The 19,807-nt window shown below is 38.3% G+C and overlaps 2 protein-coding genes across 9 annotated transcripts in view; one reads left to right on the top strand and one right to left on the bottom strand.

Moving 5' to 3' along the window:
- Nucleotides 1–15,404, top strand: part of LOC108590610 (uncharacterized) — a 144,369-nt gene extending 128,965 nt beyond the window's left edge. For all 6 annotated transcript variants that reach the window (XR_013532211.1, XR_013532214.1, XR_013532213.1 and 3 more), the window contains 2 exons: nt 12,365–12,540; nt 12,914–15,404. The gene's annotated coding sequence lies outside the window, so the exon portion shown is untranslated. The remainder of the gene's footprint in view (nt 1–12,364; nt 12,541–12,913) is intronic.
- The window catches only part of PCSK1 (proprotein convertase subtilisin/kexin type 1), a 43,114-nt gene continuing 25,111 nt past the window's right edge, over nt 1,805–19,807 (bottom strand). For all 3 annotated transcript variants that reach the window (XM_002744754.7, XM_017969776.4, XM_008991781.5), the window contains exons 10-14: nt 12,319–12,552; nt 11,247–11,404; nt 9,346–9,479; nt 6,837–6,998; nt 1,805–4,853 (exon numbers count right to left, since the gene is read on the bottom strand). In XM_002744754.7, coding sequence (XP_002744800.3) covers nt 4,479–4,853; nt 6,837–6,998; nt 9,346–9,479; nt 11,247–11,404; nt 12,319–12,552 — 1,063 coding nt within the window. In that variant the 3' untranslated portion in view covers nt 1,805–4,478. The remainder of the gene's footprint in view (nt 4,854–6,836; nt 6,999–9,345; nt 9,480–11,246; nt 11,405–12,318; nt 12,553–19,807) is intronic.

The following is a 19,807-nucleotide window of genomic DNA, read 5'->3' as shown; positions in this document are numbered from 1 at the left end:
GAGTGGATAATTCAAACAATCATTCATAGGAATGCTATAGCCTTGTAAATTACAAGGCAGTTAGAAAGCATTTCTCTTCCTCCTCATGAATTTAAACTTATATTTAAGAATTAAAGTGTGTCCTTTGTACATGTGCATGTATTTGTGTTTGTACTCACAGCATGCACATGGTTAATCCAATAGTTACCTAAAGGACATTCAAAAGAAAATAGAGGCCATCTATGGAAATTATTTTATACACACACACACACACATGCACATGCACACATATAACTACTTCTGTGTGTATATATACCTATGTATACACACACACACACACACACACACACACACATATGAAATTCAGCCTTTAAAAGATCTTGCCACTTGCAACAAATGGGTGAATCTAGAGTATATTATGCTGAGAGAAATACGCCAGACACAGAAAGAAAAATTCTGTATAATGTCACTTAAATGTGGAACTTTTAAAAAGTCAAATAGATAGAAACATAGAGTAGAATGGTGGTTGCAGTGGGGTGAGAGAGGTGGGGGAAATGGGGAGATCTAGGTCAAAGAGTATAATGTTGTAGTTATGTATGATAAAAGTCTAGAGATGTGATGTACAGCATGAGGACTATAGTTAATAAAAAGGATGGACATTTGCTTAAAGAGTTTTCTTAGCATTTAGTTGCTTTTACCACAAAAGAAAAAAGAAAGAAAAAAGGTAACTGAGAAAATGGATATGTTAATTTGTGTGACTGTAGTCATCCTTTCACTATATATTTATATATCACATCACGTTGTACACCTTAAATATGTACAATCAATCAATCAACAAAAGGAAAATAAAGAGATATCTTCAACTAATCCTGATGGAAAGAAGTCCTTCTAGAATTTCTGAAAGATCATTCTAGTTTGACTGAATGATTACGACTTATGAGAAATGAATGGATTCTGGGGGGAAAAACCAATCCCCAAGGGGTAAAAGGTCAGATTCTGAGATGGTGAGTGGAAATTCCAGGAATGGAAGTTTGAAGCAGGAGAGAGAAGTCAGCCTGAAGTCCAGATATCAAAGTTGGGAATTGGGGTCTGGCACAGTAGCTCATGCCTGTAATGCCAGCACTTTGGGAGGCAGAGGCAGGTGGATCACCTGAGCCCAAAAGTTTGAGACCAGACTGGGCAACATGCTGAAACCTGTCCCTACAAAAACACAAATATTAGCTAGGCATGGTGGTGTGCACCTGTAGTCCCAGCTACTCAGGAGGCTGAGGTGGGAGGATCCTTTGAGCCTGGGAGGTGGAGGCTGTAGTGAGCCATGATCACGCCACTACATTCCAGCCTGGGCAAAAGAGTGAAACTCTGTAGCAAAAAAAAAAAAAAAAAAAAAAAGTTGGAATTTTAGGAGTTCTAATGAGAGAATCTCTGGGTTCTAGTAACTAGTATGAAATCTAAAGTAACTAGTATGAAATCCTTAGTTACTTTACTATGGCCTGTCAACTAAGTCCTATTTGGTGAACTGCTGGAAATCATTTATGTTACATGTAATAAGTCCTTTTAGTTTAGTTTAGATGGTTTGTGAGTTTTTCAACATTTCAGTTGAGGCTCAGTCATACAACTTTGCATGTTGTCATGAAAGTGAAGGACTGGGCTAGAGAGGAAAATAAAACATACCTTATTCAGGTAGATTCTTAAATTAACTCCTTAAAAGCCCAATTTTCTAAAAAGGAATTAACTCCTTAATGTAAACTTTCAGCTTCTCTTTTGTACAGTTCATTTGGGAAACATAATAAAAGAGGGAGATCTTGTTTTTGTTGGAAACATGAGCTTTTTTTCTTTTGACTTAGTGAGAAACAATTTATTTTTCTGATTGATAAGTATATTTTACATACTCTGGTCAATACATCAAATGTATAATGTGGAACTTCCCTTAAGAATGCCAGGACCACACATGTTAAACTCAGCTACACATTGTATTAGTCTATTAGGCAAATGTCACTTCTAATATCACAATACATACATATATTTTTTTTCATTGACAGAGGACCATGCCTTTCAAAAAATATTTTATTGGCTGAAACTTTCTTATTCTCAGGAAAACTTTTGGTTATTTAATATAATTTATTATGCTCTCTAAAAGTTTGTTTGATAAAAGCATTGGTACATTAGAAATACCTGTAAAGAAAATATAGTTTAAAATTTCAGGGGAAATAGTATATAACTCTTCTCTTTTACATTTTCACAAAAATCCACACAGGCACTAAGAAAGACTGACAAAACTGTTTTATATCTGAATAATATACTCCAGGTTGGAAACATTTAATATGATTTTATTTAACTATTAAAGCTTCTCAAGGGTGAAACTTTGGCTACAACCCAATGAGTTAGTTGGGGTTTGAAACCAGAATATATTTTGTTAGGAAGAACCAAAAAGAAAGATTTGTACATCTAGCACTAGATTAGGAATGGGAAAGTGATGAGTTTTAATTCCAACTCTCTCATTTATTACCATTTACTGGTCAATCTGGGCTAATCTAAGAATTCTCTGGTCCTTTTTAGTTTTAATACTTTTTTATGTGCTCCAATATTGGCAATTCTAACACTTTATATCAAACAATATGTGAAACTTCCAAGGACAGAGTGATTCTGCAGGTCTTTTAGGAGAACATTCTCTAAGCATCGTGGGTATTGCTCTGGAAACACCCTTGTTCTATACAAATTCAAATGGTAGAAGAGTAGGTGAAAGTTTCTGTTACCAGCCATACTTCAAGCCAAAGCAAGTGACCGACTCTAGTGTCCTTTTCATGTACTTTTGACGTCATGAGTGACCTCATGAAGTTCAAACTTTATGGAAGAATTGCAAACAGCAAACTCAGTGGGAGAAAAGCAGCGTTGTAGGCGACTGGAGACTTTGTGAGCATATTGAGAGAGCATATTGAGAGAAGGAAGCTTGAAGCTTATTAATAAATGAATTAGTATTAGTGAGCATCCAGGTGAGGCGAGATTACAGAAGCAAATTCATAATTATTATTGTACAGATCCTGCCTAACAGAAGATGCCAGTGTTTTTTTTTCTAATGCATTTACACTTTGTACACATCCATTTAGTGTAGGAGTAGACAAAATCAAATGCCTACTGGATACTGCCCAACAAGGAATCAAGTGCATGCTCTAGGTAGCATGGAGCAGGGCACCATGGGGACCCAGAGCTCATCTAATCAGGCAGCTTCTACTCAGCTCCAGCTAACTGTTGCCATGAGCAAAGATGGGTGTGAGAATCAGGTTTTATGTGAAACATCATATTTTCAGTAACCACTCACATTTTTAAAACGTTTAGCATAACAAACAAAATCTACCTGAGGGGCAGTTAAGGTGTATGGGCTGCCAGCTTCTGTCTTCTGATTTGAAGCTTAGGAGCAATTTGGTGAGAATTTGGACACAATCAATTATAGATGGGGAAGATCCTTTCGTATCTAGGAACGAACATTCAGTTTCAAAGATCTAAGACACTCTGTTCTAATGAACACAGTTGGAAAAACAAAAACAAATACAAAACTCATGGTTTCTCCCTACTGTGAATGTTTTTCTGTTATTTCATTAGGTCTCCATGTGATCAGTGGTTTCCTGTTATTGTTGAAAAAACTGTGCCTAGGAATTTGCCAAGTCCCAAGTGAAAGTTTTTTTTTTCTGAGAAAGTGGTATAAGTCAGTTCTCCCAACATTCATTTTGCAGTGAGAAAGGAGACAGGTGTAGAAAACCTTCAGAAGAAGAGGAAATAGAGAAAAGACCAGGCGCACAGCACAAGTCACAGCCGCCTCTGGATCTGTGGATGCCTCTGGCACCACAGACATGGTGCACCAGGCAAAGAAGACTGTTCCAAAATTGCTCAAACCACAGCATTCAGATTTCAAGGTCTGTTTCTAGATTAAATAATCCAGCTTTTGCCCAACATGACCTGATTTCAACTCCAGGAATGAGTGGCACTTTGGAATAGAAAGACATAGGGAATGAGTCTTATATGAACTCCTTCATTAGACTTAACAAATACTTTCTCGGCATCAAAATTTGAAGAACCACATGGCCAAGACAGGAAACAAGCTACAGGAACAGTTTCTGTCTCCTTCTCAGTATTTGCAGATTATGCTTTCAAATGAATTGATATCTCAGGTTTTAGCTTTTCTTTTGAGATTTGAAATGGGCTCTAACGTAGTATTCTAATGTAGTGTAAAAGCTTTTTGTCACCAGTGACTCCAGAAAGAACAAAACACTTCATTTGTGTAGACAGGAAACGTGTTTTGAAATACCTATGATCAATTCTGGAAGTTGAACTTCCTGCTTGAGCTCATCCCCTTCACATGTAAAGTTTAGGGAGAAAAAGAAAAGGTACCACAAAGGATATTATAGGCATAAGAATTCATAACAAAGCAACCACTTCAGACACAAGCAAAATCTCAGGGTAAAGAAGAAGCATGAATATTCCCAACTTGAGACCACACACTTATTTTAATTTTCCTCATTCAGAATGTCCACCAGAGCTTGAAGCAGCCGGTCATCTCTGTGTTTATAAGGTTTAGTGTTATAAAAAACATCAACATAGTCATTATACAGACTGTCTTCAGAGTCTTTAAGCTGGGAAGGTTTGTTCAGCTTTTCCAGGGCTTCGTAGAAGTTTTCATAAGGGATGTTGGGCTTTGCACTTGGGGACTTCTTTGGTGATTGCTTTGGCGACGAGTTTTTACTGAAAGCACTTTGTAGGAGTCTCAGCATAGCCTCGGAAGGGGCTCCCTCCTCCAGCTTATCCCTCTGGCCCCCCACACTGCTGCTGGGGCTTTTTGACACCACGGGGTTCTCCTTAGGGTTCTCTTGTGTGGGCTGCTCCTAAAACACAGAATGTCACCCACGAAGAGAAGAAGCTTCATTATTTATGGCCAGGCAAGCTAGGTGCAACCCTAGCACAGGCCCACTGCCTGCTCCTTGAGATGCAATGAGGGGAGGGAAGAGAGTTTAAGAGCCACCTGGACTTGGGTTTCAATCCTCATTTGCCTCTGGGGTACCTTTGGTAACCTTTTTAATCTCCCTCAACTTCACCTGTCAGGTGGAATAAGAAAGAGTACCTCCATTTGTGGTGGTTTTGAAAACTGGGTGAGACAGTATAGGGAGTGCTCAGTATCTGCTGGTTCTCTTCACTTGTCAGCCTGCTGTCATGGAATCCATTTTGGGAAGCAGAGAATATCAAAATATCTAACAACTCATACAGAAGGCACCCACTGGTTGCGGTAGCATGGGAATACCTTCCTGCAGGAACTTGCTCTCAGAACTACCCTTTAGCCACTGAGTTTAAGAGTAGTCAGGGAAGAGACTGAGTTGCGTATCTAGGAATTTATGTTAGAATTATGTATTTGCAAAAATACGTATTGTTAAGTGAAACAAATGAGTTTGTTCCCCTTGAGTATAAAAGGTATATGTGCATGTGTATACACATGCACACATTTACATATAAATAAATGTCAGAGAGAAAAATTGAAGTAAATAGTTGGCGGGGTCGCTTTTTATTGCAGGCACTTTTTTTGAGAACTGGGTAGTCTGGGAAGGCGGAAGCTGGGGAGCTCAGAGAAGCCTCTCTTAGTCAACTGCTGTGGAAATGTTTCAATATTCTAACAACAGAAGGGTCCTGTTAACACTCCTTAAGGAATCTCAGAGGGAGAAACACTCACAAAGTTAGCCTGCTTCCCAGACTGTGAAGGAAAGTATTTGAGACTTGGGTCCTGAAGGGAAGCTGCTTTGAAGAATACAAAGGGGCTAGAACTGAAGCTGAGGCCTTCACAGTTCCTGGATAAGTTACTTGAATATGTACTGTGCCTCTGTATCTTCCAAAACGCCCAGCACAGAGCTGGACCTATTCAAAGCAGGGCATTCTGAAAATTCTGAAAACCTACCTATCACACCTGAGGCACTGTGCTAGCTGCTGGGATACAGAGATAAAGAAAATGTGGGCTTTTCCCCCCATCTGATAGGAGGAAGCCAGGACCACAGTAAGCTGAGACCAGGAATGTGAACAATTTACTTTAGCTATCCTCTGATTTTTTTTTGAGAAAAAGTGTGATCTATTGCTCTTCTTAGTGTTGCCAAGCAGTGTCAGTTAATGAATTAATAAAAAGAAGCCTACGTGATTTGGCCATTTGAGCTTTGTTTTCCTTTCTGCAAAATGGATACATGAATGTCTATCCTTCCTAGGTTATAGGGATTACAGGTTAATGAGACAATGTGGAAAATGCTTAAAAACAAAGTGCATCCCTGTAATCCCAGCAGTTGGGTAGGCCAAGGCGGGAGGATCACAAGGTCAGGAGTTCGAGATCAGCCTGGCCAATGAGGTGAAACCTCGTCTCTACTAAAAATACAAAAATTACCCAGACATTGTGGTAGGCACCTGTAGTCCCAGCTATTTGGGAAGCTGAGGCAGGAAAATTATTTGAACTCAGGCAGCAGAGGTTGCAGTGAGCCAAGATCACACAATTGCACTCCAGCCTGGGCAACAGAGTGAGACTCTGTCTCAAAAAAAAAAAAAAAAAAAAAAAAAAAGACAACTTTTTTTTCCCCATTTGATATCTGCCATAAATGGAGAAAATTCATGTTAGGAAATTTAATAATTTTGAATTCATTAATTGTGATTTCTAATTTCTGGATAAAATATCAAATGAAAAAATTTTTATCCTATGGAAAGTAAATAGTTCACCACTATCACTTCTTTTCCTCCCCATCGTGTTTGACTTATTTCCTGCTTGGGAGTTGGGTGCAGCTTCACTGACTACATCGTCTACAGTAGTTCAAAAGAGAGCATGGCAAGAACAGGGCCACACAGACCTCCTCCGGATCCACCATCTTCTCCACCCCTCTTCTGTCATTCTGAACGGTGTTGTAGGACGTGTACACACGAGGCTGCTTCATATGCTCTGGCTGAGAAGAGGTCCCATGCAAAATCAGCTTCCAGTTCACAATTCTTCCTTCATTTTGAATTCTTCCAGACTAACAAAAAAGCATACCTATATTTAGTATGTGTTTTGAATAGTATAAAACAAACTCATTCAAAATATCTAAAAAGGGTTTCATCATTAAAATCTAAATTTTAAGGTTCTGTGCATTTCATATGAAAGAAATAATTGGATTCACTCTTGCTATAAAAATTGACAGTTTGTAGGTTCAACAACTGAAAAACCTATTGCTTCATAATCAGGCATTTAATTTAAAAATCAGAACTCTCTATGTAAATCTTCTTTTCCATATTGGATGTACTCTTGAAAAGCTGACTGTATCTTCTATAAATATAATTATATTTCCCAATTATCAACTTATAGAAACATTCCACTGGGGAAAAAATCAGCCTCTATACAGTATTACAAATAGCCTCTAGCATTAATAAGCCCTTAAAAATTATGTCACATATATACACCATGGAATACTATGCAGCCATAAAAAACGAGTTTGTGTTCTTTGCAGGGACATGGATGAAGCTGAAAACCATCATTCTCAGCAAACTAACATGGGAGCAGAAAACCAAACACCGCACATGTTTACTCATAGGCAGGAGTTGAACAATGAGAACACATGGACACAGGGAGGGAATATCACACATTGGGGCCTGTTGGAGAGTGGGGAACAAGAGGAGGGATAGCATTAGGAGAAATATCTAATGTAGATGAGGGTTGATGGGTGCAGCAAACCACCATGGCACATGTTATGTAACAAGCCTGCACGTTCTGCACATGAATCCCAGAACTTAAAGTATAATAATAAATAAATAAATAAATAAATAAATAGGTCTATAAAGTTCAATTATAATAAATAAATAAATAAGGTCTATAAAGTTCAATTACAAAAACATTGTATATTTATGGGAATTGTGATAATTTTCAGAGGTTCAACAATTATAAATATGTTAAAATCTAAAATATCTTTAAAAATCTAGAAGTGTAAGATCAGATTTTCCAGACTAAAAATCTAGAGGTGTAAGATCAGATTTTCCAGACTTGACATGAAATTATCCCATCTTGGTATATAGATTTTCTTAGTTTCCTGATGGTGAAATTGAGTTAGAGAATAGAGGCCAAGTTCAAGAACAGGCCCATATATCAAGAATTTTTTTTTGCTCTATGAGAGCAGGACATTTTACAACTTCCATTTCTAAATCACAATTTTAGCAGTCTTTAGGAGAAATCTATCCTCCAAGAAGAAAACATGACAAATGACTATAAAATTTGGATTAATTTAATTTATATTCCAGGAACTTTAAATAATCTCTTTCCAAAAAGTTATCTAGGCCAGATGGGGTGGCTCACACCTGTAATCCCAGAACTTTGGGAGGTGGAGGCAGGCAGATCACCTGAGGTCAGGAGCTCGAGACCAGTCTGGCCAACATGGTGAAAACCCATCTCTACTAAAAATACAAAAATTAGCCAGGCATGGTGGTGGGTGCCTGTAACCCCAGCTGCTCAGGAGGCTGAGGCAGGAGAATCGCTTGAACCCAGGAGGCAGAGGTTAGAGTGAGCCAAGATTGTGCCACTGCACTCCAGCCTTGGTAACAAGAGCAAAACTTTGTCTAAAAAAAAGTTATCTAGGCATGTAATAGGCATGTAATTCTACACTGCTTGTATTTACTACACTTGTATCTCAGAAGAACACAGAACCAAAACATCATTCATTTATATTCTCACCTACAGAGAATGTTGGAGAAATGATGCAAAAATAAATAATTCAGCTATATTTGGCTTTTTCTAACTTTTACTCTGTCCTTTCATTTTTGTGACTCTGTGTTAAAATTACAGAAGGGCGTCAGAGAATGTTGGTCAACAGAATGAAAAAGAAATGAGAAATGCTTTTTGGTTTGTTTCATTTCTAAAATTGTTTTAAAAAGTCATATTAAATAAGATATATTGACAAACATTAAGCTACTTCTAAATAGCCACTGCAGAATAATTGTAAGCATGCCTTTAAGATGTGACTCTGGCAGAATGTCATACCAAAGTTGGTCTGAGCATTTAAATATCTTTGTGAATATGGTTGATTTTGGTGGCTGAATAGGTCAGATGGCTGGCTGCATGTAGACATGGGAACACTTGACTTTGCCCTACGGTCTGTCACATTGTTTATACAAGTACTTTTTCCCCCTTATAGTATGGCTGGTGCCTAGTCTTACTTTTTGAATATGATCTACATAACCAAGCAGTCGGGGCTTGAAACACTAGACTTTTCTCTTACGTTTACTAAGAAGGGGTACAATTCTTGAGGACCCTAATTAATGAAGAAATCAACTTAAAAGTGCTTCAAAGTATTTAAAAGTAAACTTCTGTTCTTTCATCCTTTCATTCATACTTACCATGTCTGTAATTCGCAAAGTCCAAGTACCTATGGGGTTCTCTCCCCATGTGTGAACAGACATGAAGTCCCAGTTCTTAAAGCCATTAGGAGATGTATCTCGTTCTCTTTCAGCCAACAGCACAGTGCTAGTTCCTATGCAACAAATACAAGTTAATGAATGTCCTAAGAACTCTGATAGGAATATAACACTCTAGCATATGATAACTGAAAATAAAAGCTGAAAAAGATGAGGTCTCCTAATTCTCTTTCAGTATAAGGATAGAGACATTCACAAGGAAACTATGATCTATAGTACTTAGTTTTTAGTTTTATCTATAGTACTTAGCGCATTGCCTGGCATAACAATGAATATTATTTGTTTCAATAAATATTATGGAAAAAATAATGAATGAATGAATGAATGAATGAATGAATATGTTGACTAAGGTTTATTCAAATAAAGAGAACTCAGAGAACTACATTTACAAATTGAATTAAAGAAGAGAGTCAAAAATCTAAAATGTATTTGAATGAAACTATCATTTCTGAAGTGTAAGAGGAAATCTTAAAAGTTTAGTAGGTGCCTGACTCCATAATGATTTAGAGATAAAAATTATCATTTAATTAGTTTATTATATAATCATTAATAATCATAATTATTTAATGCATTAATTTCTTAAAGATATGTTAATTTAACAATCTCTTATATTAAAAAACAAGATTACCACTAAATTTTCGACTCCAAGCCCTCTCTAGATCAATGAATAATAGTTCTTTTTTTATATATAATATATTTTAAAAATTTATTTAATGAATAATAGTTCTATGTGGAAGGGTTAAATAATTGTAGGTCTATCAATTAAGAAAGCATGCCACCAATATTTCAGGTTAATTCCAATACATCTAGAAAGCATAACTTCAAAATTAACAGCCTTTTCCAAACCTCTAGGAATTAATATTCAGGAGAAAGATCATAGAAATAGCTCATCTTCCGCACGTATCACCCACAGAAACCGAATTTAGTCAGTTGAGTCCTACTAAGACATAAAGGAGTATTGGGACTGCTCCTCCTGGTTGGATTACGGCTTCTGGTTCACGAGCCCTCTCCCATCCACTATCTTATCCGAATTAGCGCCTTTCAGGAAAAGGCAAATGTTTATATATCATATAAAATGGCCTTATTGTTATGGTAAATTTGTTAATCTTCTCAATCTTCTCTAATGGATCTGTGCACTCCTTGTATGTTTCAGTTATATCTGTGAGTTTGGTTATCAGGGTAACTTTCACTAATTTGTTATCTAAGAGAAAAGTGATATCAGTAAACTGGACAAGTAAACACAGTATGAAAATGCATGACTTCAGAAAAGTGTATTTTTTTTTTTTTTGAGACAGAGTTTCACTCTTGTTACCCAGGCTGGAGTGCAATAGCGGGATCTCGGCTCACCACAACCTCCGCCTCTTGGGGTTCAGGCAATTCTCCTGCCTCAGCCTCCTGAGTAGCTGGGATTACAGACACGCGCCACCGTGCCCAGCTAATTTTTTTGTATTTTTAGTAGAGACGGGGTTTCACCATGTTGACCAGGATGGTCTCGATCTCTTGACCTCGTGATCCACCCGCCTCGGCCTCCCAAAGTGCTGGGATTATAAGCGTGAGCCACCGCGCCTGGCCCCAGAAAAGTGTATTAATTGGCATTATTTCAATGGGCCTCATTCTCTGCTTATCAAAGGATCAGTAGGAATGGGCAGGGCAGAGGGAGCTCTAACATCAAGAAAAAGGAAAAATAAACATGTTTTTCAAAGACATAAAAACATCTACTAGGAGATTTTGTTCTATGAATAAACAAAAGCAATCAGTTATTTGAGTAACTCAACTTACACTTAAAAATTTAAATGGTTTGGAAGATTTTGTTTTTAATTTACCAGCAGCAGAAGTCAGTGTGACATGAAGGTCTCCTCTTCGGGAATATTCAATTGTTGCTTCAAATTGCACATGCTCCAGGGAATTGATAGCATTTTCTTGTCCGTCACAAGCTCGTGTTGGAATTTCAATGATAACTTCTCCATTAGCTTTCAGAGCTCTAAATACATTAAAGAATCAGCATTGAATAAAGTATATCCCAGCTTCCTTGCATTTTATGTGCATCTGTACACATCAGTCTTGACTAGATACTCAACTAAGCTTTTTGTCACTCCTTGTGATGTGTAGATTTCAGGATTAGGTATACATAAATTTTAATGCATAAGAAGATGGTAAGGGGCACTAATACTTAAACACAATGCTATTTGCTGTGGAGTCAAATTCAGGTAGATTTATTGTGGACCCAACAAAAAGACCCTCTTAAGAAAAAAATGATTTTATCTAGAAGGCCTTCTGAAGGCATGCCTCAAGCTTCTCTTCCTCGGATATTTTGTGTGAGTGCGTCTTCAGTATTATTTTGGTTGCCTTGCTAGAAATTACAAAACTCTCATAGCAGAAATTGCTTCTGTGGCAAGATGTGATTTGCCAGAGAGAGTCTGTGTAAAAGTGTATGATAAAGAATCCTTCATGGAAGAAAAGCCATGAATCACACAGCACTGTGACATGAAGCAAGGCTATTTTGGAAGTAGATTTTGAGTAAAAGTGGTTTTCAAGTACTGCATTTCATCAACCCTAAGATGGATTTTATAAAATAGTTAAACACTGAATTTGGAATGAATCTTAAAACTGATGATTGGTTGATCACAGTTTAACTGACAATAAAACAATGGTGCCCCTTGGACTGGGTGCTGTGTGGTAGGTGGACTACAAGAGGAACATGCAAATGTGTTAACATGATTTCTAGAACTCTGATCACTCAGTGAATTGCCATGGAGACCCACAGAGAACACTGGAAAACTCCACCTCCATCTACTTCAGAAGGGTAGTTGCAAAAAAAATCAGGCAGAGTGGCAAACACAGTAATAAAATTGCGTCATGGGCACACATGTGTTTAAAATTCCAGGAGATACTTACCTAGGCTGAAAGTCATTGTCCTTTACAACACACTCTTTCTTCTCAGGCACACTCCTCCAGGTCCTGGGATCAGCTAAATCCACTAAAGCTTTGGCATTTAGCAAGCCGAATCCAAATCGACTGTTCACCATCAAGCCTGCTCCATTCTTTTTCCATCCAGGGTTATTGGCCAGTGGGTCGTACTCAGAGGTCCAGACAACCAAGTGCTGCATATCTCGCCAGGTGAGATTTGGGCTGGAGGGGAAGTGACCCAAAGTGTCTTTCAGAGGAAAAATGAAGTCTTCTTGCAAAAGCGAGTGCTAACAATAAGCATCTCCATTCAGGGATTATGAAGTGCCTTTTGCTATTCTACTTATATTATTCTAGTGTCTATTACTGTTCATATATCCTTCATTTGGAATTCAGAATACAGTGCTGAAAACTTCTCCCTGTAACATGTAAGTTATGACTTCACCCCATGGTAAATAAGCTTTTACTATGAGTAAAATTCAGTCCTCAGCATTATAGAAGTATAATACTTTGTGCTTAATTTCTAATTACTTACATTTAACTGAGCAAACATTTTAAATGGTAACACTTTCTTTATGCCCTCTAGTCTCATGGTGTCCATCAAAAGCCTCAGCACTTTCAGCATTATGAACCCACAGAAGAGGCCCTGAATTCCTTCTTAGGAAGAGTGAGATGTTAAAGACACAGACTGGTTACCTACTGTAAACATGTATTGCCTTTTTCTTTATCTATCAGAAGTGTCAAGAAACTCTTAGCTGTTTGAGCTCACCGTTGCAAGGCACTATACTAATACTGTGAGGATATTCAAGGATGTGGTTCTTGTCTTCAAGAAGTTTACAATCCAGTAAAAAGAATTAAGGCTTTTCATAATTCTATCTGCTGAATGCTATATTCATAGTTTAATGCATTGTGGAAGTTCAGAGGAGAAAGAATTTCCATGGAATAGAAAGATCTCGGAAAGCTTTGTGGGGGAGAAATATTGGAGCTGGACTTTGACAGGGGGTAGAATATTAAGAAGTGGAGATAGAGAAGAAGGCATGAGGCCACTGGAGCAAAAGCACCAAGGTGGGACAGTGCAGATGTGGCCCAGGTGACAGCCTGGTTTGCTGGAGCAGGGAGAGCCAGTGAGGAGTACCGAGCTAGAGCGATGAGAACCTTGTGTGCCAGAAAGGGAGCTTATACATTATTCTTTAGGCAGTGGAAATCTGAGGATTTTTGAGCAAGTAAATAGTAAAATCATAAGTCTCAGTAAGATTAATTTAGCAACACTATAAAGATAAATCAGAGATATAAGGGATTGTTGGATCTATTATAATATGATGAGGCCTTCCTCAATCAACCTATTTAAAATTTCCACTCCCCCACATCATCCCGAGCTCTCTTATTCTGCTATATGTGCATGTTCTCCTTCCATAACACATACAGGCTTCTAACATGCTGGAACACTCATTTTCATTATGTATTATTAATGTCTGTCTCTCTGGTTCTAATTTAACTGTGAGAGGTGGTGACATCTTTATCTAACTTGTTCTCTGATGTGTAGCACCCAGAAGAATGCTGAGCACAGAGTGTAAGCTCAGCAGATATGGTTGGTTCCGAGACTGAACATGCCTAAGTGCTAACTAGCCCCAAATAGAACTTTAAAACATATTGCTCCTAGTCATCAGTCAGATTCTCAAACTTCTCCTTGACTTTGAGACCTGTATTGTTCTCTGAAGCCAATCAAGCATTATGTAATAAGTAGATGCCCCAGTTTTTACTCTTCAAAGTTCCCGTCTCAGCACTCGGTTGGAGAACAATCATCAGACAAGTCTGGCTCACTTTGCTGCCTTCTCCCCAGAGCCCATCATGTACTGGTTCAGAAATCCCCTGGTGACAAGAAAGGCCGTGGACACTCCTAAACATTGAAGAGTTCAGCTCCCGGTTAAAAATGGTGTGTGATTTTTTCGGGCCTGACCATAGGCTACTTGAAAGGTTGTACCCGGCACACCACACGGGGAAGCTGCCTTCCCACGCAGACACAGTGCACAGCTGGTGCCTCGCAGCCTCTGAGAGAAGTTCCCATGAAAGCCGCAGGCCCCGGCCCCGTCATGTTCGATCCATATTGACATTCCTAGCTGGTGAGAGCTTTCCTTTCTAGGTCCCTCGTCAGGCGCCTCTGCCTAGGCCTCCTGGTGGAGACAGGAGGGGAAACATCCAGGCACTTTCCTCATTCAGACTCTGCCTGATGCTTCTCCACTCCTGCACTCTCTTGGTTTCTCTCTGCCTCATACCCGAGAGTCCATAAAATTGCCGAAGCCTTTTGTTCGGATCTCCCTCAACAGTGCGATGACCCTCATGTCTGTGCTGAGCCACTCAACCAGTGTGCCAAGCCATGGGGAAAAGGAGCCGGGCGAGTCAGTGTTTTCTCCGGTTCAGACTCTTGCTTATATCACAGCAGTAAGTGATTAAACGTTCAGTGCTTTCATTTTTGGCTTGTTGCATTAATGGGTTACTCCACACATGACAGCTCAGCTCACCTGAGCTGAGCTCATGACAAACATACCACTTCACCCTGGAGAGGGATTGACAGAGGCCTTGGAAGGTCACCAGTTTAGGAATCCTCACTGAGTCCCAGAATGCTTGCCTTATAATCGCCTGGTACAGGTGTAAATAGAATAGAGCATTTTATTGAAGTGCTTGCTTCCTTCCAGTCTTTTCAAAGGAGTTTTAGGTAAAAGCCTCATATCAAGGCAGTCAATGGGCAACACACCAGTTTTCCATTTGGATCATCAGTGTGCAGGTGCGTGTATGGAGGCAGGAAGGAGGAAGCGTACTGAGGAGGCTTAAGGCAAGATACTGATAATCATGATTTTCACATATAGCACACATGTCCTATATTGCTGCAGTAGAGCCGTTATTTTATATGTTTGCAGGTTTTATTGTTTTAAAAGTTTCCTTTATCTAGTCTTTGCAAAATATTCAAGGAGCTTCATTGTCATGCAATTAGAAAAGCCTATTTTTCTAACAGAGCTGTTCTTCATTTGTGTGCTTGTGTTTTATAAATAAAAAGGAGCTGCTGACAACAGTGCAACTCATTCCTGACAGCCTTCCTTTGTTTAATTTGTGCTCGACAACATCCACAGTAATTAAATTTTTAAAAAACTGCATTGGGTTGCTAATCAAAGATATGTTTACAGAAAATAAGGGTATGCAATTAAACACTGAATTAAGCACTGCTTCTAATTAGAAGAGATGTAGGTAATATAATTTGGAGACAAAATTCCAGCGTCAAAAGTCTTCAGAACTATCTGGTTCAGCCTCTAATCATACCTAAATTAGCCCAGATCTGAAAGATTTTCTAACTTGGACTTTCTAACGTTTCACAACTCACGAAGTCAAGAATTTTTTTGTTGTGATTTTTTCCAAAGGTTTCAGGCAGCCCTGAAAGTCCATTTCTCTTTCTCCAGGCTTTAGCAAAACCAGAAGTTTGGCTCATCTGTTTGTTTAATATTTCTGGTGTGAAAGGATTCAATGGTTCACTTCAGTATTTTCCTCACCTATTAAAAAGTATTCTGATTCTTTTGATCTCTCCTCAGAAGGCTGAGGCTATTTTCTACCAGATTTCTTAGGTATATTCACTACATAATATAATAATAGTGCCACAGACATTTATGCAAGGAATTCCTTTCTCTCTTACATTTATTTCCAAGATGTACCTACTAACTATTCTAATGGGTTTCCACACAAACACAGTCGATGAGGTCATAGGAAAACACAGTGGTAACAGTTACTCTTTGTAGCATTTGCTTCTCAAAACTTGGTTAAGGTATTACTAGCATTAAAAAGTGCCTGGGAGATTTGTTAAAAAAAGGAATTCCTAGACTGCACATCAGAAACTTCTAGGCAGGTGCAAAGTCTGAATTAGTTGCTGGCAAAAGGACCTGGGAACCTGCATATTAAATAAACTCCCCAGGTGATGATTATGTATGCTGGTGCTTGAGAAACATTGCTTTAGTATAAGAAAGTATTTATCTGCACATACTTCAACCAGAAACCATTCCTTCTCCTTCCCTTTTCTCCTCCCATTCCCCAACACTCTGGCTATATAACATTTAACACAGCATATTGAGTAGTCTGCTTGTGACAGAAAACTTAATAGAAACTCATAAATGCATGTTCATTTATCAGCCTCAATCTTCTTAACCCTCCTTTATTTGAGGGGATGATAGGCTGCCATTCAACACTGCCTCTCCCTCACAGGGCTGGGGGAGGCTGCAAGGTGTGGTTGCTGATAACACAGGCTTTGCATTCAGACAGACTTGAGTTTGAATCTCTTTGTGGGATCTTGGTTACATATCTCAACCTCTCTAAACCTTAATTTTTTCAATTTATAAGTGAAATGAATAATTTCTATGTCATAAAAATGTAACGATTATAATTAATATTGTATATAAAGAGGTCAGCTGTGTCTGGTCTATAGTAAGAACCTAATCAATATTGGATGTCATTATTCTTGATAAGTTTAGGCGAGGGTTCTTCAGTCTCCATAGTTGTTCCTGTGGGACGGCACATGATTAAATGATTTTCTCATTCTTGAGTGCCTTGGGATGAAGCTTCGTCACATTTCTAGAAATTCTGGCATTCAGCTTTGGTATAGACAAGTGAATAGAGTCCAGAATAATGTCCAATTGAGAATAGACATCTTAATAATCTCCATGCATCTTGGCAGTAAGGATATAAATGTTAAGATAGATCAGTCATATCTATCTTTCTGATGAATTGAATCAAAATGAGGGGAATGAAGTTCTTATGATATGCACCTGGGAGATCACAGACTCTTAATATCTCTTAAATCATGAACATTGAGAATCTGGTGAAACCTATAAGCCATTCCCCAGAAATATGCAATACACACACTTATAAGCAATTCTGAATTTAGTTGCAGAGATTCATGGACCCGTTGAAACCTATTTGAGTGTTTCATAGAAATGAAACCTCTACTTTAAAGACGGTCCATCGGAGACTGAGATGAATGAGGCTAGATCATTCCTATATCATTTTCTCCTATACAGAAAAAGGAAGGATAAAATTAGCCAGTCGTGGTGGCACATGCCTGTAATCCCAGCTACTCGGGAAGCGGAGGCATGAGAATTGCTTGAACCTGGGAGGTGAAGGTTGCAGTGAGCCAAGATCACGCCACTGCACTCCAGCCTGGGTGATAGAGTGAGACTCTGTCTCCAAAAGAAAAAGGAAAGGGAAGGATTGTTTTCTTTATAGGATCATTTTCTACTATACAGAAAAAGAAGGCTTGAGGTTTTAGAAACCAAGGGTTGCACTTTTACAATTTCAGTTCTTACACAAAAGTGACATTATATCTGTTCAGCAGATGGATATTTATACTATATTGGTCACTATACAAGGATGGGCTAGGCATGGCCAGTTCTGTTTACATGCATCTGACAGGTGTTGGATAGAGAAGAAATGTTCTAGACATAAAATTTTAAGATGCCTTTCTTTTAGCAGCTCCCTGAGGTAGTAGTCTGTATTTTGAAATCTTAAATATAATAAATCTGTTGCACAGGATCCTATAATGCATAGGACCTTATTTTCTTCCAGTTGAGACCCTTCATCATTGAAACCAACAATTCACATTGGATTATCTATATATATGCTGACATTTTCAATCTCAACTCTGAGAATCTTAGGAAGGGAAGAAGTTTGAAAAAAAGCTCTGGTTTGACCCCTTTATTTTATAGATGAAAAGACTGAGCCCCACATGAAAATTAACTTGCCTAAGGCCACATAGATTGTGATAGAGCTAGAACTTGAAGTCAGGTATTCCTTGCAATTTTCACTGCTTGGACAATTTTTCTTGAAGTTTATTTGCATCTGCTGATGCCAGTCTCAGCTTGTGTTCATAGATTTTTGTCTTTTGTCCATCTACTTCCTATTGTACGTGAACTCAGATTCTGAACATAGCTTTCCTGGAGGGCCCAATGTCTGTATCTAATTGAGCAACTGGATTTGTTTCTTCCCTTACCAACATCTCCAGACCCTCCAAGTAGATGGACTCTCGGTAAAAGCCTTGCTAGACCTGTCTTGCTTAGCCACGGTGGCCATCTCGTAATCAAGATACCCAGGAGTATACCCCATCTCCATAGGAAGCCCCAGGGATCCTAGAGATAAACGGGACTCTCCTGGACAAAGGCTCAGCAACCTCAGGGCTTTTCCAGTTATGGCAAAAGGCCAAAATATTCTTCCCTTCTGTTATTATGAACCGAGTCTACTGAACGTGACAGGAGGACACTGCTTTGTTCTCTCTGGAGAATAAGTAATTTCTTCTAGGATAATCTCCTTATTAGGAAGGATAATAGTAACTTACAAGTTTAATCACTTCCTCTAATATGCAACCATAGCACCTGACTTGACATTTCAAGATTCGCTGTCACCACATATCAGAAAGCAGGAATGAGGGCACATAAAAAGCTGTGATGTGCAGTGTGAGACAGTTCCATTTTTTCCTCTGTGTTAAGTATTGGACTATTGGGTAATTACGAGAAAAAAAATGTTAAATCTTTTTTTAACATTATGCATGAAAATAAATTCCAGAGGGATTTAGAATTTAAACATGGTAAAGAAACCATAATAAAAGACATATAAATAAAGGTTTATCTAATTTGGGGTTGTGAAGATTTTTCTGAGCATAAAAGCAAAAGAAGAAGCCTTAAAGAAGCAGACTGACAAACATAACTACAGACATATTAACTTCATTTCATTAAAAATGACATAGAAACAAATTAAAAGGTAAATGTCAAACTTATAAAACATCTAGCTTTTGTGAACTGAGGCCATAAGACAAAACTAAGGCCATAAAGAAGCAATTACAGAAGACAAAGAGCTGAAGGGTATGAAATATTGAGCTTCATTAATAATTAAACACCAGAAGAGATACTGTTTTCACCTATCAAAATAGCAAAGATCTTAAAAGATGATAAAAGTAGTTTTGGCAAGATTTTGGAAACTGGCAGTTTCACACACATACTCCTGAGGGGAACAAAGTGGGATAGTCATTCAAGGCAGCATCTTGTCAATGTGTATCAAAATCATTAAAACATATTTGCCTTTTGACCCAGAAATTCCAATTCTGAGGAATTTATCAGAGATGATAATTAATTTATCCTGAGGAAATTATCAGAGATGACAACTAATATTTACCAACAATGGTTTTTAATCATGATTAGATGAGTTTACCAAAATGTGCATTTATACAATGGAACACTATGAAAAGATAAAGATTCTGTCTTTAAATCTCATGTCCCCTGATGTGGTTGTGTCAGCTCCAGGACTAGGCTTATATATTCAAAGAAAGGAGTTTTTTAAAGCCTGTTCCTAATACTGCCCACTGGAAGCTATTGAAACAAAATCCTCCTGGATGGAAATAAACAAAAGGCATTGTAGCTGAGTGGGAAGAAGATTTGAGGGATGGCATGAGTTTTAA

The sequence above is a fragment of the Callithrix jacchus genome, chromosome 2, assembly GCF_049354715.1.
Source record: "Callithrix jacchus isolate 240 chromosome 2, calJac240_pri, whole genome shotgun sequence".
NCBI classification, from domain to species: Eukaryota; Metazoa; Chordata; class Mammalia; order Primates; family Cebidae; genus Callithrix; species Callithrix jacchus.
Note: the sequence above shows the minus strand (reverse complement) of the source record. Positions and strands in the feature narration are given on the sequence as shown.